This window comes from Nothobranchius furzeri, chromosome 1, assembly GCF_043380555.1.
Source record: "Nothobranchius furzeri strain GRZ-AD chromosome 1, NfurGRZ-RIMD1, whole genome shotgun sequence".
Taxonomy (NCBI): domain Eukaryota; kingdom Metazoa; phylum Chordata; class Actinopteri; order Cyprinodontiformes; family Nothobranchiidae; genus Nothobranchius; species Nothobranchius furzeri.
In genome coordinates this window covers 31,474,949-31,497,020 of record NC_091741.1, presented here as the reverse complement: position 1 = coordinate 31,497,020, position 22,072 = coordinate 31,474,949, and the positions used below count along the sequence as shown (strand labels likewise).

Sequence of the window (22,072 nt, the reverse complement as noted above, 5' to 3'; positions counted from 1 at the left end):
CAGCGGCTCATGGCTCCCAGCAACTAGACACAATTGTTTGTCTTTTGGGTTGTGTTGTTTTACCAGCCCACTTCCGCCATGGACTTATTAAATACTCACCCCAGGAGATTTTGGCCATCGAATTTCAGCTAAATACTAAAGTAACAGTAGAATTCACCCGGACATGCAATATTCCACCAGAGATAGCCAGACCAGCTGGAGCTCCATGGACTGTTTTCGGCTCTACAAGACATTGTAGACAGTGCAGAGACAGGAAACAGAAGCGAGGCTGCTGAGCAGGCCTACCAGCACAGATAAGGAGGAAATCACACCGCCCGCCGCTACCATCCATTCTGCTCGTAAATGCCCAGTCTCTTGCCAACAAATTGGATGATCTGCAATCACAGCTTGCTTACAACCACACCATTTGTGATTGTTGTTTGCTGATTATTACAGAATCCTGGCTCCACCCACACATTCCAGACGCCAGCATTGAGCAAACCGGCTATGTGCTCCATCGCCTTGATTGGGATAAAACCTCTGGAAAGACTAGAGGAGGAGGACTCTGTGTTTATGTGCATGAAGACTGGTGCTGGAACAGCAGAGTAATGAATACCTTTTGCTCATCAGACTTAGAGGCTCTGTCTGTCCAGTGCAGACCATTCTATCTGCCACGGGAGCTAACGCTAGTCATTGCTACTGCTGTTTATATCCCACCTAATGCTAACGTTAACACTGCACTTGGCCAGCTTCATCACGTTTTAACCAAACAGCAGCAGGCTCACCCAGAGGGAGTACACATAATAGCTGGGGACTTTAATAAAGCATGCTTAAAGATTGTTTTCTCCAAACTCCTCCAACATGTCAAGTTTGCAACCCGGGGTAAAAATACACTGGACCGTGTATATACCAACATCTCATCCCAGCTTACACTCCCCTCAGGAAGCAAACAAAACCCACAACACACACCGTCACCACCTTACCTGCTGAAGCCCTCCCACAGCTACAGGACTGCTTTGCCTGCACAGACTGGAGAGTGTTTGAACAGCAGGACCTGGAGGCACACACAGACGGTGCTATCCTACATCAGAACCTGTGTAGAAAATGTCACAGTGACCAAACAGACTCGGATCTTCCCAAATAGGAAGCCCTGGATGACATCAGAGGTCCAGGCTCTAATCAGAGCCCGCAATGTTGCCTTCAAGTCAGGTAACAGCGACTTGTACCGCATAGCCAGAACTATGGGGCGACGGTGGCACAGGAGTTAAGTGCTCACCTCGCAATCGGAAGGTTGCAGGTTCGAGCCCCGCTCAGTATGTCGCTGTCGTTGTGTCCTTGGGCAAGACACTTAACCCACGTTGCCTGCTGGTGGTGGTCGGAGGGACCGGTGGCGCCTGTGCTCGGCAGCCTCGCCTCCGTCAGTGCTCCCCAGGGCAAAAATTGTGTGAATGTGTGTGTGAATGGGTGAATGACTGATTATGTTGTAAAGCGCCTTGGGGGGTTCCAGGACTCTAGAAGCCACTATATCAAATACAGGCCATTTACCAACTAGTCTAAGGAAGGACATTCACGAGGCAAAGAGAGTCTACAGGAGGAAAATAGAAGACCTCTTTCGCAACAACAGTCCCCGGAAGATGTGGAAGGGGATCCAGACTCTGACCAACTACAGAGGCCACACTCCGTCCAACACTGGCAGCAGCAGGACACAGGCAGAGGAGCTAAACAACTTCTTTGCTCGTTTTGAAACCACTGCCCACCCACTTTTACAACCCCCCCCCCACACACACACACACACACACACACACACACATAATGTGAGCACCCCCACACCTCCCTCTCTCATCCTTCAGGAACATGAGGTGAGAAGAACCTTGAGAGCGGTAAACCCCAGGAAAGCTGCCGGACCAGACGGCTTACCGGGGATCGTGGTTAGGGAGTGTGCCAGTGAACTGGCAGGTATCCTCACCAAGTTGTTTAACCTCTCCCTGTCTCATGCTTCAGTCCCAAGCTACCTCAAGTCTGCAACAATTATTACCATCACCAAAAAATCTTCCATAGACAGCTTAAATTATTATCGACCGGTTGCCCTCACACCTGTAATCACAAAGTGCCTGGAGCAACTTATCTCCAACCACGTCCAAGCCTGTCTCCCCACCTCCTTCGACCCCCTTCAGTTTTCCTACCGGGGAAACAGATCAACAGAGGACGCCATCGCCCTGACGCTGCACACAACACTGAGCCACCTAGAGACCAGAGGAAGCTACGTCAGGATGCTCTTTGTTGACTTCAGTTCAGTGTTCAACACCATCATCCCAGACATTCTTACCTCAGAACTGCTGAGCCTTCAGATCCCTCCCTCCACCTGCCACTGGATAAAAGACTTTCTCACAAATCGTCCGCAGCATGTTAAACATGGCTACCATCTCTCCTCCTCCATCCTGCTCAGTCCTGGCTCTCCTCAGGGCTGTGTGCTGAGCCCCCTACTGTACACATCGGACTGTACCGCCCCCCACCCATCCACTGCCATCTTCAAGTTTGCTGATGACACCACTGTGGTCGGCCTCATCACAGACGGAGATGAGGCAGCATACCGGGCAGAGGTCAGTAATCTGTCATGGTGGTGCTCAGATAACAACCTCACTCTGAATATACAAAAACAAAAGAGCTCATTCTGGATTTCAGAAGACACCGTCACACACACGCCCCTCTCCTCATAAATGGAGAGCATGTGGACCGTGTCCCCTCCATCAGGTTCCTCGGCACCATCATCTCTGCTGACCTGTCCTGGTGTGCCAACACCAGAGCTCTGGTTAAAAAGGCTCAGCAGCGGCTGCACTTTCTCCGGGTCTTGAGAAGGTGTGGCCTGGGTCAGAAACTGCTGCTGGCTTTCTACTACTGCTCCGTGGAGAGCACCTTCACCTACTCTGAGTGTGTGGTATGCAAGTTCCACTGCTGAGGACAGAAAGGCTGTTCAGAGGACAATAAACACCGCCCAGAGGATTATTGGCTGCACCCTGCCATCCTTGGAGGCCATCTCCAGAACCCGCTGCCTGAAGAGCACCGCTGCTATCCTCCGTGACCCCACCCACCCTGCCCACTGCCTGTTTGACCTGTTGCCCTCAGGGCGCTGCTTCAGGTCAGTTAAATCACACACCACCAGACTTTCCCTTGGGCCATCAGAACATTCAACACAACAGCACCATTCAACCCCCCACATCCCCATCAGTAATGTGGACTCATCTGTTTTCAATTGTTGTTTTAGCAGATCTGAATCACTGGTTGCACTTTCTTGGTGTTTGCTAAATGTTTTTAATTGTTTTTAGTCCTCTATGGTTTTTGATGTTTATTGTCATTTATTGTCTTGTGCACTGTTGATTGTGGACCATCTGTAATTTAATTGCCATGAGCAATTACAATAAAGTCTATTCTATTCTCTTACATTACCAATGATTGAAAATAGATGGGGAAATGCTTGGATTAGAAAAGCCAGTCAGATCTACGTCACACTCACAATTACCATTCATGGATTCACCCATCTTGACTCATGACGGGGAGGCTGTTAGTCTAGCATCCAGGAGAGCACAGTTACTAGAATATAACTGTTAGCATTAGTACCTCCACCACACAGCAAAACTCCTCCAGACTTGTGTTATTTGTGGGGATAAAACATCAATGTTGCAGAGAAAACAGAGTGAGTGGTAGAGTCACGTTGCTGTTGGCCAGGTGACCGGTTTGAAAGCATTGGTCTCTTGCTAAAATGCGGTTGACTTTTCGTAGCCTCACAGAAATGTAGATTTTTTTTGTGCAATTTTGATGCTTTTTTTTACAGTGCATTGTGTTTTATGTCCAAAGTTACATGGTTTGAACTTTGAGAGTGTTAACGAGAGATAAAAGTGTAAAAGTGTTTGAAAAAAGTGTATAAAGTTTTGTATTGAGGGGATTTACAGTCTGTAAATGTGGCGTTGCGCTGGGATGAGCCCATTTGCGGAGGAGAGGAGCACTCTGACTGTGCCACTGCTGGAGTGCATTAGTAATCGGCACTCATGCATCTTTTTATATAAGAGGAGGAGTAGAGCCCTGCACGGGCCTAAAATCTGAGCCCGTGTCCGGCCTGGCCCGAGGGGGTGGAGCCCCAGCCCGACCCGGCCCAAAAAGGTTTTCAGGATTCTCTGGCCCGACCCGAGCCCGACTTTTTGTTTAACGAACTAAATGAAAACAAAGTGTGTCAATCCTGACCAATGTGTTAAAAGACGTGCAGGATCCGATCAATTTATTTTTCCGTCATTTACAGTGACAGAGATACCGGCGCAGTGCGCCTGGCTCTGGTGTTAATCAAGTTAAATTTTATCTCTTTCCAACAATTTTCACAAGAAAACAGAACAGTTAAAAGCAGGGCTTGTGTTGACCGGACAGTTCCCGTATTTGACGGTTTATTTTGACGGAGAAAGAATAGAAAGAATTACCCCGACGCATGCAGACGAACTGACATTTTATTCTAAGCACATCGCAGATGTAGCTAAATCACTCAAGAAAAGATTCCCATCTGAACATCTGAGCTGCTCAGCGCAGCTCGCTGTCAGCGCACATGTGCACAGCGAAGCGAGCTGACGATGTGGAGAGGGGCTTGGAGCGCATCGCAGAACCAGAGCGCATGTGGGAAGGTTCCTCCCACTGAAGCGAGTGTTTTCCAAACCCGGTCTCTCAGAGAGAGTTGTCACTTAGAAAATGTTCCCTGATTATGAAACTTTGGCTGAATAGTGCTTGTTCCTGTCTCCAATGTGGCGACACATCCAGGAGCCGTCTGAGGAGAATCCCAGAATCTCTTCAGCCCAGGAAGCGCCTATGATTACGCACAAGCGTGACACGTCAACCCGGTCTCACAGTCAGACCGGGTTGGACCTGTTCAGGTTTACAGACAATCTTTACATAGAATTGGCATACAGATGTAAAATTAATTCAGTAAAATATAAAGCATTTTATTTAAATAGCCATTCATTATTTTACAAGCACAGAGAGCCGCATCAGATGGATGGAAGAGCCGCGGGTTGTGACATGTTTTCTCCAGGACCAGAGAGGACGCAAACTCAATACATCTCTTTAATTGGGAGGTAATAATTTCTCTGAGTTTTGCGGTTGCGGGCGGGAGTAGACATGCACGCTGCAGGTGCGGGCGGGAGTGTAACACACACGTTGCAGTTGCAGGCGCTAATGGTCAGAAATTCAGCGGGAGCGGGATGAAGAAAACAGTCCCGCGCAGGGCTCTACTGCTGCGTTTGTGTTTCAATTTTTTAATGAATTCGATTAAAAATAAAGGTGCCCGGCCCGGCCCGTGTCCGAGGTAATTGCACAGTCGTTGGCCCGAAGCCCCGAGGGCCTAGTGCTTCAGTGCAGGGCTCTAAGGAAGAGGCACAAGCCTCCTCTACATGGTGACGAGAAACACTGTAGTGAGTGTATGCAAATGAAACAATTCACCCATGCACGCATGCTGGAAATAAAAATGTTGAGAAACATTCTGATGTTTTCTTATTTGAAGTGAGTAGCTGCATATGCTACAAACATCTATAATAATTTTAAAAAAATGAAGCTGACTGCTTTGTAGATTTCGCCTATTGTGGTTCAGTTTTAGAAAATAACACACGGATACAAGCAGCCGAGAAGAGTTTTCTCTGTGGGGTGTTTGGCTCTCCCTTAGAGATAGGGTGATAAGCTTAGTCATCCGGAAGGAGCTTGGAGTAGACTCTGAGATAAGGCTCCAGATCTGGTTGTGTTGAATCTTGGGGTCTTGTTTACAAGTGAGGGAAAGAGGGAGTGGGAGATGAACAGGCAACCTGAGGCAGCTTCTGCACTGATGCAGATGCTAAACCATTCTGTTATGGTGAAGAGGGAGCTATGGCGGGAAGCAAAACTCTTATAGGCCTCAACTCCTCTCAACTCCGCCCATCCCGCCCCAGCCTGGCTGGGTTAATAACACACACATCCTTAGAAATGCGGACATGACTCAGCATATGGGCAGTCTCCAAATTGCTGCAAAGCTATCAGTGATGTCATTATGGAAACCAAGATGGCGCCGAGAAAGGACGCCCTGGTGCTAACGTGTGTCATGTTTTGTTTGTTTTATGTCTGTAAATGGTGTGTCAGCGTGCTCTTACACCCGTGAAGAGCTTCTAAACGTTAGAACATCAACGCCGACGGACCTATTTCCAGTTTTTTTAGTGAGTGTGGCGGATTTGGTCCACTTTTTAAATAAGAAAGTGAGACGCCGTAGGAGAGGGAATCGTGCGGGAGTGCTCGTGCGTCTACGAAGACGCCGCTCACGTACGCCCTTACCTGGGATCTTCCTCTCCAATGTCCGCTCACTTAGTAACAAGACGGATGAACTGGCGTTGCTGATGAGACAGAACACAGACTTTTCTTCCTCTTCTGTCTTATGCTTCACGGAGATGTGGCTCAACGAGCAGATCCCGGATTGCGCGCGCCATTTGGAGGGATTCCAGCTCCTCCGCGCAGACAGACAGCGGGTCTTATCCGGAAGAAAGACAAAAGGTGGAGGTATCTGCTTCTACATCAACAATGCCTGGTGTTCGGATGTGACTGTGCTCTCCCAGTACTGCTCTCCTGCTCTGGAATTCCTCTTCATGAACTGTAAGCCGTTCTACTCCCCATGTGAGTTCGCTTCATTCATTCTGGCTGCTGTTTACATCCCGCCGTGCGCGGACGTGCACAAGGCTCAACGTGCGCTCGCGGAGCAGATCCTAAGTGTGGAACAGACCTTTCCGGACTCTCTAGTTATTATTCTCGGGGACTTTAACAAGGCAAATCTGAGCCAGGAATTGCCTAAGTACAGACAGTTTGTTAAATGCCCGACAAGAGAGCAGAACACGCTGGACCACTGCTACACCACAGTTAGTGGGGCTTATCGAGCCGTGCAGCGAGCTGCTCTCGGCTTCTCTGACCACGCCATGATTCACCTCATCCCCTCATATAGGCAGATGCTGAAGCTCTCCAAGCCTGCAGTGAGAACTTCTAAGAAGTGGACCTGCGAGGCTGTGGAGGAGCTTCACATGTGTCTGGACACAACAGACTGGAACGTGTTTGGGTCTGCCACAGACAACTTGGATGAATATACAGACACTGTGACGTCATATATAAAATTCTGTGAGGACAGCATTATTCCAACAAAAACCAGGGTCACTTTTAACAACGATAAGCCCTGGTTCACACCCAGACTGAGACAGCTGAGGAGGGAGAAAGAAGCAGCCCACAGAGCCAAGGACAGAGAACGCTGCAAGGGCGCTAAGTACCAGTTCTCAAAAGAGCTGAAGAAGGTGAGATCCCGGTACAATATGCGTCTAAAGGAGCAGTTCTCTGACAATGACGCCGCCTCTGTCTGTAGAGGGCTCAGGCAAATCACTAACTACAAGCCTAGGGCCCAACATGCTGCTGACGACCTACAACTGGCTGAACAACTTAACTCCTTTTATGCAAGGTTTGAAGTCCAACACCCCTCCCCCACCCCCCCTACTGCACAGGTTTCTTCAGCCACTCTGGTGTCACATGCCTCCCCCACCATCTTCACCACTGTGAATAGCACAGTCCCCACTGACCACCCCTCCCCCTCCACTGCCTTCTCAGTGACAGAAGAGGATGTGTTTAGACTTTTCTGTAAGCAAAACCCACGGAAATCCCCGGGCCCGGACGGTGTCTCCCCCGCAACCCTGAGACACTGTGCAGAGTGTCCAATCTTCACGGACATCTTTAACATCTCCTTGGAGTCCTGCCATGTTCCAGCCTGCTTTAAGCTGTCCACCATTGTCCCTGTCCCTAAGAAACCCCGTATCACTGGACTGAATGATTACAGGCCTGTGGCGCTGATGCCTGTAGTCATGAAGTCTTTTGAGCGCCTGGTCCTCCCTCATCTCAAGTCCTTCACCTCACCCCTCCTGGACCCTCTGCAGTTCACATACAGAGCCAACAGGTCTGTAGACGATGCCATCAACCTGGCCCTCCACTTCATCCTGCAGCACCTGGATTCCCCGGGAACCTACGCTAGGATCCTGTTTGTGGACTTCAGCTCTGCGTTCAACTCCATCCTCCTGCTCTGCTCCAGGACAAGCTCTCCATGCTCAACGTACCCAACTCCACCTGCAGGTGGATCACTGACTTCCTGACAGACCGTAGGCAGTGCGTGCGGCTGGGGAAGAATGTTTCCACCACTCACATTTAGCACAGGATCTCCACAGGGCTGTGTACTTTCTCCTCTGCTCTTCTCCCTGTACACAAACTGCTGCACCTCGAGCCATGACTCCGTTAAACTGATCAAGTTTGCGGACGACACCACCCTCATCGGGCTCATCTCTGACGGTGATGAGTCCGCCTACAGGAGGGAGGTGGAACGGCTGGTGTACTGGTGCAGCAGCAACAACCTGGAGCTCAATGCTCAGAAGACAGTGGAGATGATTGTGGACTTCAGGAAAGTCACAGCCCCATCTCTCCCCCTCGTCCTGACGGACACCCCCGTCACCACTGTGGACTCCTTCCGCTTCCTCGGAACCACCATCACACATGACCTTAGGTGGGAGCCATCCATCAGCTCCCTGATCAAAAAGGCCCAGCAGAGGATGTACTTCCTGCAGCAGTTGAAAAAGGCCAAGCTGCCGGCCCAGATGATGGTGCAGTTTTACACGGTGAGTCCATCCTCACCTCCTCCATCGCTGTGTGGTACGCTGGAGCCACGGTGAGGGACAAACATAGACTGCAGCGCATTGTGCGCTCTGCTGAGAAGGTGATTGGCTGCAGCCTTCCATCTCTCCAGGTCCTGTACGTCTCCAGGACTCGGGGGCGTGCAGGCCGGATAGCAGCTGACCCTTCTCACCCGGGACACAGACTTTTTGAGCCGCTTCCCTCAGGCAGGAGGTTACGGTGCATCCGGACCAGAACCTCCCGCCATAACAACAGCTTCTTTCCATCTGTCGTTGGACTTGTGAACAGATTATAAACACACAACCATGCTGGTCTTCTGTACTCGACATAACGTCACGTTATCGGCCATGTTACCATTACCTGCCTTTTTTATAGCTGAAAGTTTTATTCTATTTTATTCTATTTTTTTATCTTATTATTCATGTTATATGTAGCACATTAGTACCAAAGCAAGTTCCTAGATTGTGAATTGTTTGTTCACTGACAATGGCAATAAACCTGTTCTGATTCTGATTAGCACATCTCTGCGCATGTGGGTGGGGCAAAACGCGCACTGAGATGTTCACGAGGGGGACATGGGTTACACAAAAAATAGCATGAGGTGATCAGTGGAGTGTGAACTGATCTGTATGCTCCACAGAAACACAACTCGGCAAAATCAATGGTGGTGGTGTTGATGGTTGATTCTACCTGCCAGTCGGAGGCTCCCCCAAATGGTAGGCATGAATTTGAGCCAGCGAATCAGTCAGCAGTGGGTGTGTTGCACTAGATTACCCCAAAGCAGTCCACTTTGGGAAGAGAGCTGAAAAAAGGACCAGTTGTGCGTGGGAAAATTCAAGGTTACCCAGGTGGAAACACTCAAGTTGGAGTAGAGCCGATGCTAGTGTGGAAGACCTACTAATTTGCAAGGCAATCTTCATCCAAATCCTCAGCTGTGGTCATGAGCTGTGACTTTATTTTTCTCCATCAGGTGGCTGGGTTATCTGTAGAGATAGGATGATGAGCTAAGACAAGCCCCCAGAGTAGGTGTTTCAGGCATGTCCTGTTGAGAGGAGGCCCCCAGGCCATGTAAGAATTATATTTCTTCATCGGCCTGGGAATGCCTGGGGATCTTGCAGGTGGAGCTTGTGGGGGTTGCCGTAGAAAAGGGGGTTACGGCCTCTCTGCTTAAGCAGCTGACCCCACGACCTGGACTCGAATAAGTAGATGAAAATGGATGCACTGACAGTTTTGAACACAGATTTCCAGACGGCCTTTATGATGGTAGGGGTGGTGATGATAAACCAATCAGATGATATTTTGCTCTGAAGCTGACCTAGCCCTTGTTTGGTTGTGGGACTCAAGGAGTTTATGTTCTGTAGCAAAACCTTGTGTATATGTGTCTACATAGGTGTTCAGCGATATGACGGTTGGAGAAGGGGAGATGGTGTGTGTAGAGCTGGTGGCAAGTGACAAGAGCAACACCTTCCAGGGTGTGATCTTCCAGGGCTCCATCCGCTACGAGGCACTCAGAAAGGTTTATGACAACCGGGTGAGCAATGCTGGAAACACAACATAAACAAACACAACTCCAAATTAAAGTTTTTATTGTCAGTTCACAATATATTCAGGTCATCCAAGTGAAATGAAATGTTGACAGAAGCATGTTGAAGTCAAGAATCTTAAATGAGCTATTCACAGAGATCTTAAGTAAGTACATTTTATTTATATAGCACTCATTACACAGAATCACAAAGTTTCTCACACAGGTGAAAAACAAAATAAATCATAAAGTCATAAAATCATAATGATCTTAGACAAAACAGAAATACACTCCCCTAGAGGATTATTAGGAACACCGCACTAATACGGTGTTTGACCCCCTGCAAGCATTGCACCAACCCGATGCAAAAGTTGGACCTCACAAAACGTGAAAAATACTAGAGCTGAGGACAATAATCAAATAATCGATGCATTGGGATGCGGACATAAACGATTCTGCATCGTAGAAGAGTACGCCATAATCGATTATAGTGGAATGTAGTTTTTTTTTAACGGCGGCACCAGCGCAGCATCCAAATCTTTAGGTTACTGTCGTAACCCCGGTTCTCTGAGTAACATGAGTGAGATGTCTCACTATGGGATACGCCCCTCCGCGGATTCCTCAGGAGCACTTATCTCAATACGCCAATCCTGATTGGCCAGTGACCGTGACGTACGCGTCCCCTGCTACTATAAGTAGCAAGCGTCCCCACGCACGCACTATTCAAGATAAACACCTCTTCTCGCTTCGCCCAGCAAGAAGGGTTGTCTGGTGAGACATCTCACTCATGTTACTCAGAGAACCGGGGTTACGACAGTAACCTAAAGTTCTCTTTCTCAACATTCGTTTCGATGTCTCACTATGGGATATGGAGACTCCCGTATTGCCAGACAGCTTATCCAGCGATCACCAACCTACAGGGATACGTCTTGGCCCGCCAAAGACCCCACACTCAGAATCGTGTGAGTCATCGCAGGGACCGAAACATCAAGCTTATAGAAGCGTGCAAATGCAAGTGGAGAAGCCCAACTTGCTGCAGCACAAATCTCCTGGATTGACAGCCCCCGAAAAAGGGCCCAAGAAGCAGACAGGCCCCTAGTAGAATGGGCCCTGAGCCCTACAGGTGCCTGAATGCCCTGACAGGAGTAAGCCATAGAAATAGCCTCCACAATCCAGTGGGGAGAACAACGTCTTCATCCTCGTCCTCCTCTGAAATGAGGAGTTCCGAGGTGTCCTCGTCGTCTCCGTAGTCCAACTCCAACACGTCCTCGACGGGGTGGCTCGGACCAGCCAGTTCGAGCTGTGAGCCCCAGCTGAGTTCGGCACACGGTTCCGGCTCCAGGAGGGCATGTTCGCTGGCGTCCCCAGGCGGTGGCCCAGGGCCCGGCAGGCAAGGGTCCTTCCCCGACAGGCTAGCTTGGTGCGCTAGCCGCCGGCGAAGGCTCTTCAGGCTGAAGCAAGCACAGCTCTCACATGACCCGGGGACTTCCAATGCCAGCTGGGCGTGTTCCAGCCCGAGGCAGCTCGAGCAGACCTTGTGCGGGTCTTTGCTTGAGATTTTGTTCCCACAGGTACAGAGGCGAGCTCCTGCGCCGTCGACTCCTCTGGTGGGAGGAGCGGCTTCCATGTTGGCTAACTGGTGTGTTAGCAGAGAACGAACAGGTGCACTGGAGTGTGAAGCTGCTCGTTATGCCCCGAGCCTATGGTGAAGGTCAGGACAGAAGGACAGTAAGTTAACGTTCGGCGACGGAGAGAATATTAGCTGGCTCCGTCTGTGAACAGTTGAGCTAACTTACCTCAGAGATAAGCGACCACCGAAGCGAGAAGAGGTGATTGAATAGTGCGTGCGTGGGGACGCTTGCTACTTATAGTAGCAGGTGACGCGTACGTCACGGTCACTGGCCAATCAGGATTGGCATATTGAGATAAGTGCTTCTGAGGAATCCGCGGAGTGGCGTATCCCATAGTGAGACATCGAAACGAATGTTAAGAAAGAGAACTGTCAGTGTCCTCCACATTTACCAAGTGGTTCCTCCTTAATGTGGTACTGCAGGGCTGAGCGCTAGAGTTGTAACCTGAGACCGAACTGGAACCGAATCAGCCCGACCGGTTCTGTTGGATTTGTGCCGTGAATTATGTTAATTGAGCGGGCTGTCATGTGGCGCGCTCCGCTCGCTCGATCTGCGACTGAGAGAGTGAGAGAGACACTGTCTGCTCACACAAGAGAGGGTCGGATGACGCTCCTCCAAACCGATGCTCCAAACACGCGTTATTATTTTTATAATTTCATTATTATTTCTCCTGGAAGCGCTCAGTCAGACTGCTTGTTGTAATGTAGGGAGATCCGGTCTTGGGGAGGGGGCGGGGTCAGTGACGGCGGCTGCAGCGTGATCGTCTGTCTCTTTTATTTAGGGACATGGAGAAGTTAAAAGGAGAGAGAAATAGAAGATAGAAGTTCTTGTTCCACTTTATTCTTTTGTTTCATGATGATAAACTGATGTTAAATTCAGCTGAAAGAGAAGCTGGGAGGAAGCTTTGGTTCATTTTAGGTTACAGGAGGTCTTGTCTCCTATCTGCTCCTCCAGAGACAGCATGGACATGAGGGTCACATGGTGAGGGTCACACAGGACAGGTTAGTGGAAAGGTTTGTAGTTAGCTGGTTAGTGAAGGAGATCCATCAGCTGGGTAATTTAATCCTAATCCAGCCTACAGCCTTCTGCTGGTGTTATTATCAGAAAGAATAAAACACACATCTTAAATATTATTGGAAGTGTAGAATTTGTTTTGTGTTTTATTATTTTCTGCATCAAACAGAACTTGATTCATTCTCCAACATTTCAGAAACGAACCACTGGGTTCAAATGAAATTAAGTCAAACATTTCATTTGGTGTTATTTCTGACACCCTTCAACTGTGGCATAAATATCTGACTCTAGAGCTGCTCAGAGACATTAAACACTCGTATATGAACCCATTATGGATTTTATTATTACATGATGTGTCCTGTAGGTTTTCAGTACTTTTTTAGATTTAGTGAGTTTTTGAAAGCGTGTTTTTCTCAGCCTGAGGTGTGGTGTTGAACCAGGAAACAGATGTTTTACTTTGTTAAATCTTCTTAAATGTTTAAAATGTTTTGTCCTAACCTGTTGTGAATGGAGAGATTTTGAGGGATGGCAGGTTGTGTCAATTACATTTTTGATAAAAAAATTAAAAATAAAAAGCAATTATCTGACACCTTCTATTTATCAATGAAAACAAATCAATATGAAATAATCGTGATGCATCGGGATATCGAATCGAATTGAGTTATTGACCCAATAATCGTAATCGAATCAAATCGGGAGACAAGTGAAGATTAGCACCTGTAAAAATACCCATCCCAAGGAACTTGCAATTACCAGTTTACATCAGCAGGAGGCAGAGTCGTCCAGCACAGTGTGCATAAAACAACAAAACAAAACAACTAACGAAAAAGCCATAATCAGTGTAAAGAAAATGGAAAATAAACACAAGAAGTGATTTACATCTAGAAGTAACAGGAAAAATCACAGTAGAAGAGCTGTTGCAGAAGACTAATGAAATCAAAAAGAATCAACCCATCTGGGAAAAAAAGGGTGAGTTTGTCATCATCCCCAAGCTCATATCACAAAATAATAATGTCATAGACTCTATGCGTTTGCTTTCATTATGCCAGAAACTCACCTATATTCACATCATCAGAGCTAAATTAGGGAATATGTCCCAAGACCAAGTGACTTTCTAATTTTATCTCTTTGCTCCTAACACGAGTTAACTAACAACGAAACCAGTCCTAATTATAAAAATTATTTTCCACTTCACATAGATTCAGTAAAGGACAATTTCACTCAATAATGTTACTCAAATAATGCGTAAAATTTGTCAACAGGAGATAAATACTGCTAAATTATAAATACTGCTAAATTGAAGCTCCGTAAGTTACACTGAACAACAGATTTACGTAAGGAACATAAAACTCATTTGTCACATAGAGACAGTCAACATGCAAAAAAAATAACTGATGGTGTTCTTAGGTACACACACCCTAAAAGTGTTTGAAAAGATTATAATAGTTTCAGGAAAGTAAAAGATGTTCTAAGCAAGATAATTAATTTGTAATTTGTAAAAGCTCTGAGGAAGAGCTATAATGTAGTTTGAAGGTCAAGCAGAGGAATAACAATTCAAGTATTTATATTTAGAAAACAGCAAGAAATTATTCAAAAACTACTAGATGAACTTGAAATAGGTTATTCATAACATAATGTGACCATCAAAGAATATTTGGTAGGTCATCATGCTACTGATAAAATCTAAGGGTCTTGTCAGCTTATAATGCTCGTCCAGCAAATAATAAAACGATGATGAGTCAGCTGCTCTCTCAATGTTGAATTAAGAAGGTGATAAGAAAGTGGGAGCTGATCTGCTCAAAAGTAGGGGCAAAATAAAGTTAACAAAAACAACAGAAAATATCCACTAATGTACTAGGAAGGAGTTCAATATTAATCACATAAACAGTTAATCTAGATCAGTAGCGGTTTTAGGCACGGGCAGACAGGGCAGTTGCCCGGGGCGGCATTTTTTCATGACACAAAAAGGGCGCACAAGCGCTGAGTAAAAAAAAAAAAAAAAAAAAGGAAATCTGCGCCGCACCGAGGTTTTCTATTATCTGTCATATGACCGTGTCTGGATTGGAAACAGCACGTTGGCGCCCCCTGCAGCTGCAGGCGCTCCGTGCGCCGTGTGTGTATGAAGAAGAGGTTGGGGAGGGGTGCGGCGGGGGAATTCACCTCTGGGTGGGTCCAAATGAAATGAGCGGGTAGGGGCTGAATCAACTATCAACATGGCTAAAGTCGATCACATCTTGATGTTCTTCCACATTTCATTCATAATATCATAAACACAGGCGTATCATTCTTTCAGGTGTTTCTGAATTGTGTGAAATGGCCGAATAAAAAAAGGAAAAACAAAACGATTTTGTGGTCACCCCCCATCAAGGTCAAATTGTTTAGTCCTGACTAAAGGAAACTTATTGAGTCAAGAGCCAAACAGAAGAGATGAACATAAAAAGGCTAAAACCAACAGGTGCCCGATTCAGGAATAAAAAAGAAAAAAAGAGGAGAAAAATAAAGGTATGTACGCTCTCATGATGAATGTTTTCAATTTTTTGAACCAGTTAACCGAGATTTTAACGGTTAAATTCGGTCAACTAGTTGCTAACAGAGCTAATAGGGCTGAAATATTGAAACGAATATTCAAATGGTTCGAATAAATTCCTTGGATCGTTTTTTACTGATTCAAACTAGGATTTGTTAAATGCTCGCTGCAGCCTGTGGCCTGCCTGAACAACAACAAACACATGTTGATCAAGTTCACGTAATAATAAATAAAACAACTCTACAAGCAGAAGAAAACTCCCCAGTCACCACTAACTATCCTGTTTATTTATTGCAGATGGCTGCACTGATTATTTTTTACCTGGTTTGTTCTGTAAAAGTTGGCATTTTTGGTAGTCTACAGTTTTTTTATGTCAGTTTAAATTACAATTTCAGAGGCAATTCTAAAATATTATGGATCATGATAAAGATCTATTGGAGATCTACCCCAACTTTTGGACTGCTCTGCCAGTCACTGTGGCTCAAGCTGAGAGGAGCTTTTCAAAACTTGATCGTCGTACCTGAGGTCACCTGTGTTTCAGGGGCGGCTCACTAACCTGGCTCTGATTCGTATCAATCACTCAGTAGGGGAGCAGATTTCATATGATGACATTATTGATGACTTTGCATCAAAGTTAGGTTTTAATTTTAGTTTGTGTTTTCTGTTCTAAGTGCAGTGCTGTAGCGATTATCTTTAGTTTGTTATGTGTGAAATATTTTTGCTATTTAGAATATTTATTATATATTATGTGCATATATTCTTAATATTTAGTTAGTTTAGTTGTTTTTGTATATTTGATTCTATATATTTTGATACAGTATATAATGTATATTGCTTTACATTCTGACAACTTCATAGTAATTAATGTAAATATGTGCAACTTAGAAAAATGAATGTTCAATAGTCGTTCTAATAAAACATGCCTGTTTGTAGAAAACGTGTGTGTTCGTGCAGGTGGGGTGGTGTGGTGGTGGTGGTGAGGGCGGTTGGGGGGGCGCTCAAAGGGGGCCTCGCCCGGGGAGTAATTCCATGTAGAACCACCACTGATCTAGATCAGAAATAGATGGATAACACAAGGTAGAGAACTTTTCATAACTTCAAGGAACTAGATTCCTCAACTGTTCAGTTAATTAAACATCTTCATATAGAAGTAACTCATCATACTGAAATCATGAACACAAATCAAAGTTTAGGGTAGCGTCAAACTTGAATGAGGAGAATTGTTTATAAGACTCATTTGTCAGAAAAGTTTCAAAGTCACAAACGGACAAAACACATGGTTCAAGTAGGAGTCTGACCTTTAAGAAGTGTAATGTCATATGAGAACAGCATAAAGGATAGAAATCTATCTCCAATTGATAATGTTTCTGATAATATTGGATATCCTCTAATGATATTAATTGATTAATGATAGTATATAAGAATCTGCTCGAGGGAGCAAACCAGGTAATTTACAGATGATAATTTAAAAAGGCACAATCAGTACTTTTGAACGTTTAGGACATTACATAGTAATAATATCTTATTTCTAATGATAGTGTAAATTAGGCTTATAACCAAAACATCAATGTCACTCCTATCATGGGTAACTTTGTACATTCTGCTTAAACATTATTTTGGTGTAGTTTAAAGTAGTTTAATGCCCAAAGACTCCCCACTTAAACCATGATTAAACAGTTTATAAAACACCGAAGCAGTGTGGCGATCACGTGGCATTTTAATATAACCTAAAATATCATTCTCAGGAACTTCCTTAAATTTAGAAGTCACACAATGTCTCGTTTGGAGGTATTTCCAAAAATGTCCTTTACCTTGTAATTTGTAAGTACGGGTTAGATCCTCGTAAGTCATAAAGTTTCCATCTTTATACAGATCTCCAATATTACATAAACCACGTGAGTGCCACTGTCCCCAAAACACCGGTACCTTACCAGTACATATAGCAGCGTTGTTCCAAAGGGACGCATACTTCTGAACATAATGTGAAAGCTTCAACATTTTATGTACCTTTGACCAAACCTCACAAGAGTGAATAATAACTGGATTAGTTGCATTTATTTTTTGAGACAATTTGTGTTTTGGATCAAATGGTGAACAGATATCAAATTCAATATTTAACCATTCTTGTTTTTCTTTATCTTCCTCCCAGTATTTAACTAGTTTTGCCATTTCAAATGATGGGTAATAGAGCTTTGGGTCCAAAAGTCCCAATCCACCTTTCTCTCTGGGGGCATACAATTTCTCCATTTTTATTCTTGCTCTTTTACCCTCCCACAAGAAATGTTTGACCAAATTTTCATACCTTTTAAAAAAGTCCTGAGGAATAGAAATAGGTAGCATCATGAGCATATAATTGAGCTGGGGTGCTATAATCATTTTAATATTAATTTTGCCCCACGAAGTCAATTTTAATGCCTCCCACTTTTCAAAATTTGTTTTGACTTTTGACAACACTGGGTTCAGATTTAGTGAAGGCAGTTCACCTAGCTCTTGGCATAATTTCATCCCCAAATATTTCATGCCTTTAGGTGTCCATTTAAATTTAAATTTCTCCACCATATGTGAATAGTACAGACCCGACAATGGCATAGCCTCAGACTTGGACCAATTAACTGTATATCCAGAAACTTTTGAGTAAGATTCTAGAGTGTCCATTAAATGTGGTAAAGATGTAAGTGGATTAGTTATCGTTGCTAGAATATCGTCTGCATAAAGAAGTAATTTGTGTTCAACTTGGCCCGTTCTTATACCTTTAATATCACTATTTGACCGAATACTCACAGCTACTGTTTCTATAAATATAATGAATAATAGAGGGCTGGGAGAACACCCCTGTCGGGTCCCAAGTGACAAACCGAAAAAAGGTGAAATCATTCCGTTGGTTATAACTGCCGCCCTCAGCTCTTTATACAATATTTTAACCCAATTTATAAATTGTGACCCAAATCCAAAGTTTGATAAAGCAGAAAAAAGAAAACCCCATTCAATGCCTTCTCTGCATCTAAGGAGAAGGCAGCTACAGGCTCATCTTTTGACTGACTCAACCACATTAAATGCAGCAGTATCCTGACATTATCCACTGAAGAATGGTTTCTCATAAATCCTGTTTGGTTCAGGTGTATGCTGGGACGTAATTTTGGGGGGGGACGGGTGGGACATGTCCCCCCCCCCCCCCCCCCCCCCCACTTTTTCAAAAGGCAGTTTTGGTCCCCTGCACTTTTTTCCGTCCAAAAACAATATTACGCTCCATTAAATGGATTTGGTTGAGCACTAGGACCGAAACGGAAACCGGTTTCCTATTAGACCCGCCCAAAAGCTAATCTATTGGCTCTGCTGATACTTGCTAACGTATTATTGGCTGTTGCTGCTGTCACTCAAGTTGTAAACAGTCAGAACGTGCTCACGTTGTTTTGCTAGTTTAGAGCCGCTAGGGAACACCGGTACTGAGTCACATCGTCAACTAGACGCTGTGTAATATCAGAGCTCAGCTCAGCTTCCATTACATAACATTTGAATAAGTGTTCATTTGTGAGTCTTTGGTAGTTAGGCACAGCCAGGAGGCAGCATGTCAAGAAAACGAAAAGTGGATATAAGAGACTTCTTTCAAAGTCTAAACGTAAGTTGGAACATGTGACACCCCTGCATTAAGCTCAGACTCACCTCCTCCTTCACAAACATACTCAAAACTAACTTTTACAAACTCATCTCCTCCACATAACTGACTCCTCAGACACAATTTATTCATATTATTATAATAATAATTATTTTTGTATTATTACTATTATCATCATAATTATTATTACTAGTAGTAGTAGTAGTAGAAGTGTAACTTCAAAACTTTTATCATTTAACTTTATTGTAAACTTATCTATTGCAATGTATATGTTCACATTAAAAAGCTCTGAAAAATGAACAGTATCATCATCGTCAACAGATTTTTTTAAAGCTTAATGTCAAAGATGTACACTTTTCATTAGATTTATCTTATTTTTTCCATTTATTTTTTGTGTGTTGAAATGCAACAACTGTTTAAACACTTATAAGGGGAAAAACATATTTAATATGTTTTTATACACTCAAATGTTAGGGTGATGATCATGTGTAAAACATTAGTTCAGCATGTCCTCTAACACAGCAAATGAACAAACGGCCAGATCTCAGGAGGGACCGTTTATGTATAAATAATTTTTATACTTTTGACTAGGCCTGGGAAAGTAACACATTTTGCTGGACGATATTTTGTCCAACAAATTGTTGATGATAAACGATATCATTGTCAACATTATCTAGACCAAAATAACCACTAATATAATGTTAATATATCATAATAATGCAAGTACACCCTTTAAAATGCAACAAATAAACCTTCATTTAACATTGAAATGTCCAGAACCAGAACTTCTAAATGAATAAAAATAACAAACAAAAATTTAATAAAAAAAGAATCTCACTCCCTGTTAGAAAATGTTGCACCAAAAACAAAAAAGACCCAAAACAATAAATACAATGGCCTATCCATACTCAACAACCAAAACTGCACTTCAATAATGATAATAAATAAAAATAATAATAGAGTTGTACATTTTTTAACTTTGATATATATATATATTGAGGATGGAAAAATTATTGAGATGGGCACGTGACGTGTCAAGGGGTCTTTACATAACACCCCCCACCCCAAATCCGCACAAGCCTGCTGTGTCCCCCCCACTTCTGAAATCAAAATTTCGTCCCTGGGTGTATGATATTAGGAAGGACTTGTTGTAAGCGCAGGGCTAACACCTTAGTAAGTATGTTACAATCTGAGTTCAATAAACTAATTGGCCTGTAATTTGGTGGATCTGTACTATCCCTGTCTTTTTTTGGAATCAAAGAAATCAGTGCTTCGTTAAATTTAGGAGGGAGTTGGCCTCTTTCTAAAGATTCTTGGAATACTTTTTGTAAAACCGGGGAAAGAATGTCTATATACTCTTTATAATACTCAGCGGGAAATCCATCATAGCCTGGAGATTTCCCCCTTTTCTCCTCCTTTTCATTAATGAAATCGCTTTTCTAATTTCTCCTTCTGTTATTGGACCGTCTAACAACTCTGCCTGTTCCTGAAAGAGCAAGTAACGTCTAAATTAACCTTTTTTTTGCTGATAAACTGTATAAATAAGTGTAATAGTGTTTTAAATGTGTGTATTCATTATTTTAGCATTTTGATGCATTTTCTTTAGAAGTTAAAAATTCTGCCTAAATACCACAGTATAGGGCCACCTTCAGCTTGAAACATAGAATTTGAGTCTGTTTGAATAAATTTTAGCCAATGGCTAAAGAGAAAGATACTACGTAAACCAGTAGAGTACTACGTAGCAGCTCTGTGTGAACGTTATAAAAGCATCGAGCGTCTCGGCCACGCCTTGTGGCGAGTTGGGAGTTGGATTTGCAAGCGAGTGTAGGACATTAGTGGTAGTTCAGCATTAGCATATAGCATTAGCATATCCTAATCTTTAGCATAGCTTTTAGTGTTATACATACTTATTTAGTGTTAGCTTGGCTGTTGGTTATTGTAGTTTAGTTAGTGTTTGGCTGTTAGTGTAATTAGGAAAGTAGTTCAGGTTTAGTGTTCCATATCGTGTTAGTATGGTGAGATGGTGTAGTGTAGTGTGGTTGCGGTGGCTCTGTGGGGTTGCACTCCTTTACGCTGGACTTAGAAATTAGGCGCCAGTGGTCGGGCGCAATCGGTGTCTGGAAAACAGTCAGCTCCTGCCTGGTGCTGTAGTTTGCAACCAGCATTTTACCCGCGATTCTGCACATCTCCGTTTGAAGAGGGAGGCTGTGCCCACCGTGGCTCTTCCGCGATTTAGATGCAGCCCACCCACTCTTCTCCCCCACCATGGCGGGCTCCAGTCTGAGGTGAGTAATAAAAGTTTTAACATCTTCTAAAGACAATTCCCTACCTAAATGCAAAGTCTGAGAGACGTGGTTCACTTCCTTTAGCTAGTCAGTCGGTAATTCTGCAACAGTGGCTCTAACTGACGCAGCACTTGACAGACAGCATTACAGCGTGAAATCCAGCTTGTGACCCGGTTCTGTAAGGAATTCTGTTCAGGAGGTCGCATTTCAGGCTCTCTTCACATCATATGTGACTGACTTTTACGTTATAATAACATCACACACTAGGAATGTTATAAAGCGCCTATATAGGACAGTTTCTTTTGTATTTTATCTGATTTTATAAACAACAACATGCTTCTATTTTTTTTTTTCAGGCTAAATCTACCCAAGACACTGGCTGTCAGACTGATTTAGTAATCTGCAAGAATGCACTTGTCCAGGCTGACGTGAAGCCTTACCCGTAGCAAAGGTGAATTATTATTAATAATCTTCTATGTAAACATTTTATTATCACCTTCTAGTTTTAATTTGTTTTACAGATTATTGTTACACGTGATTTTATGCTCTTTTAAACATTCATAAATGTGCTGCTTCTTTGTTTTTACATAGCCAGCCAGAATGGAGTTCACAGCCGCAGTGTGTCTGGTGACCCACAGGGACCATGACGGAAATTCATCTTCCAGAAAGTCCCAGAGCATCCACACCTCCTTAAAAGACCAAGATGTGAGGTGTCTGCTGTTGATTCCAGCTTCCACCTCAGTGACAGTGCAAGCTCAGTGAACTGTTCAAGGTAAAAAAAAAAAAACATTTCAGAATTTT

General features: G+C 44.2%; 1 protein-coding gene across 3 annotated transcripts in view; it reads left to right on the top strand.

The window, feature by feature from the left end:
• kiaa0930 overlaps positions 1–22,072 on the top strand; it is a 156,114-nt gene that overhangs the window by 76,026 nt on the left and 58,016 nt on the right. For 2 of the 3 annotated variants that reach the window (XM_070552656.1, XM_070552712.1), the window contains one exon: positions 10,070–10,210. The exons of the other annotated variant lie outside the window; for it this stretch is intronic. In XM_070552656.1, coding sequence (XP_070408757.1) covers positions 10,070–10,210 — 141 coding nt within the window. The remainder of the gene's footprint in view (positions 1–10,069; positions 10,211–22,072) is intronic. 3 annotated transcript variants of the gene reach the window in all.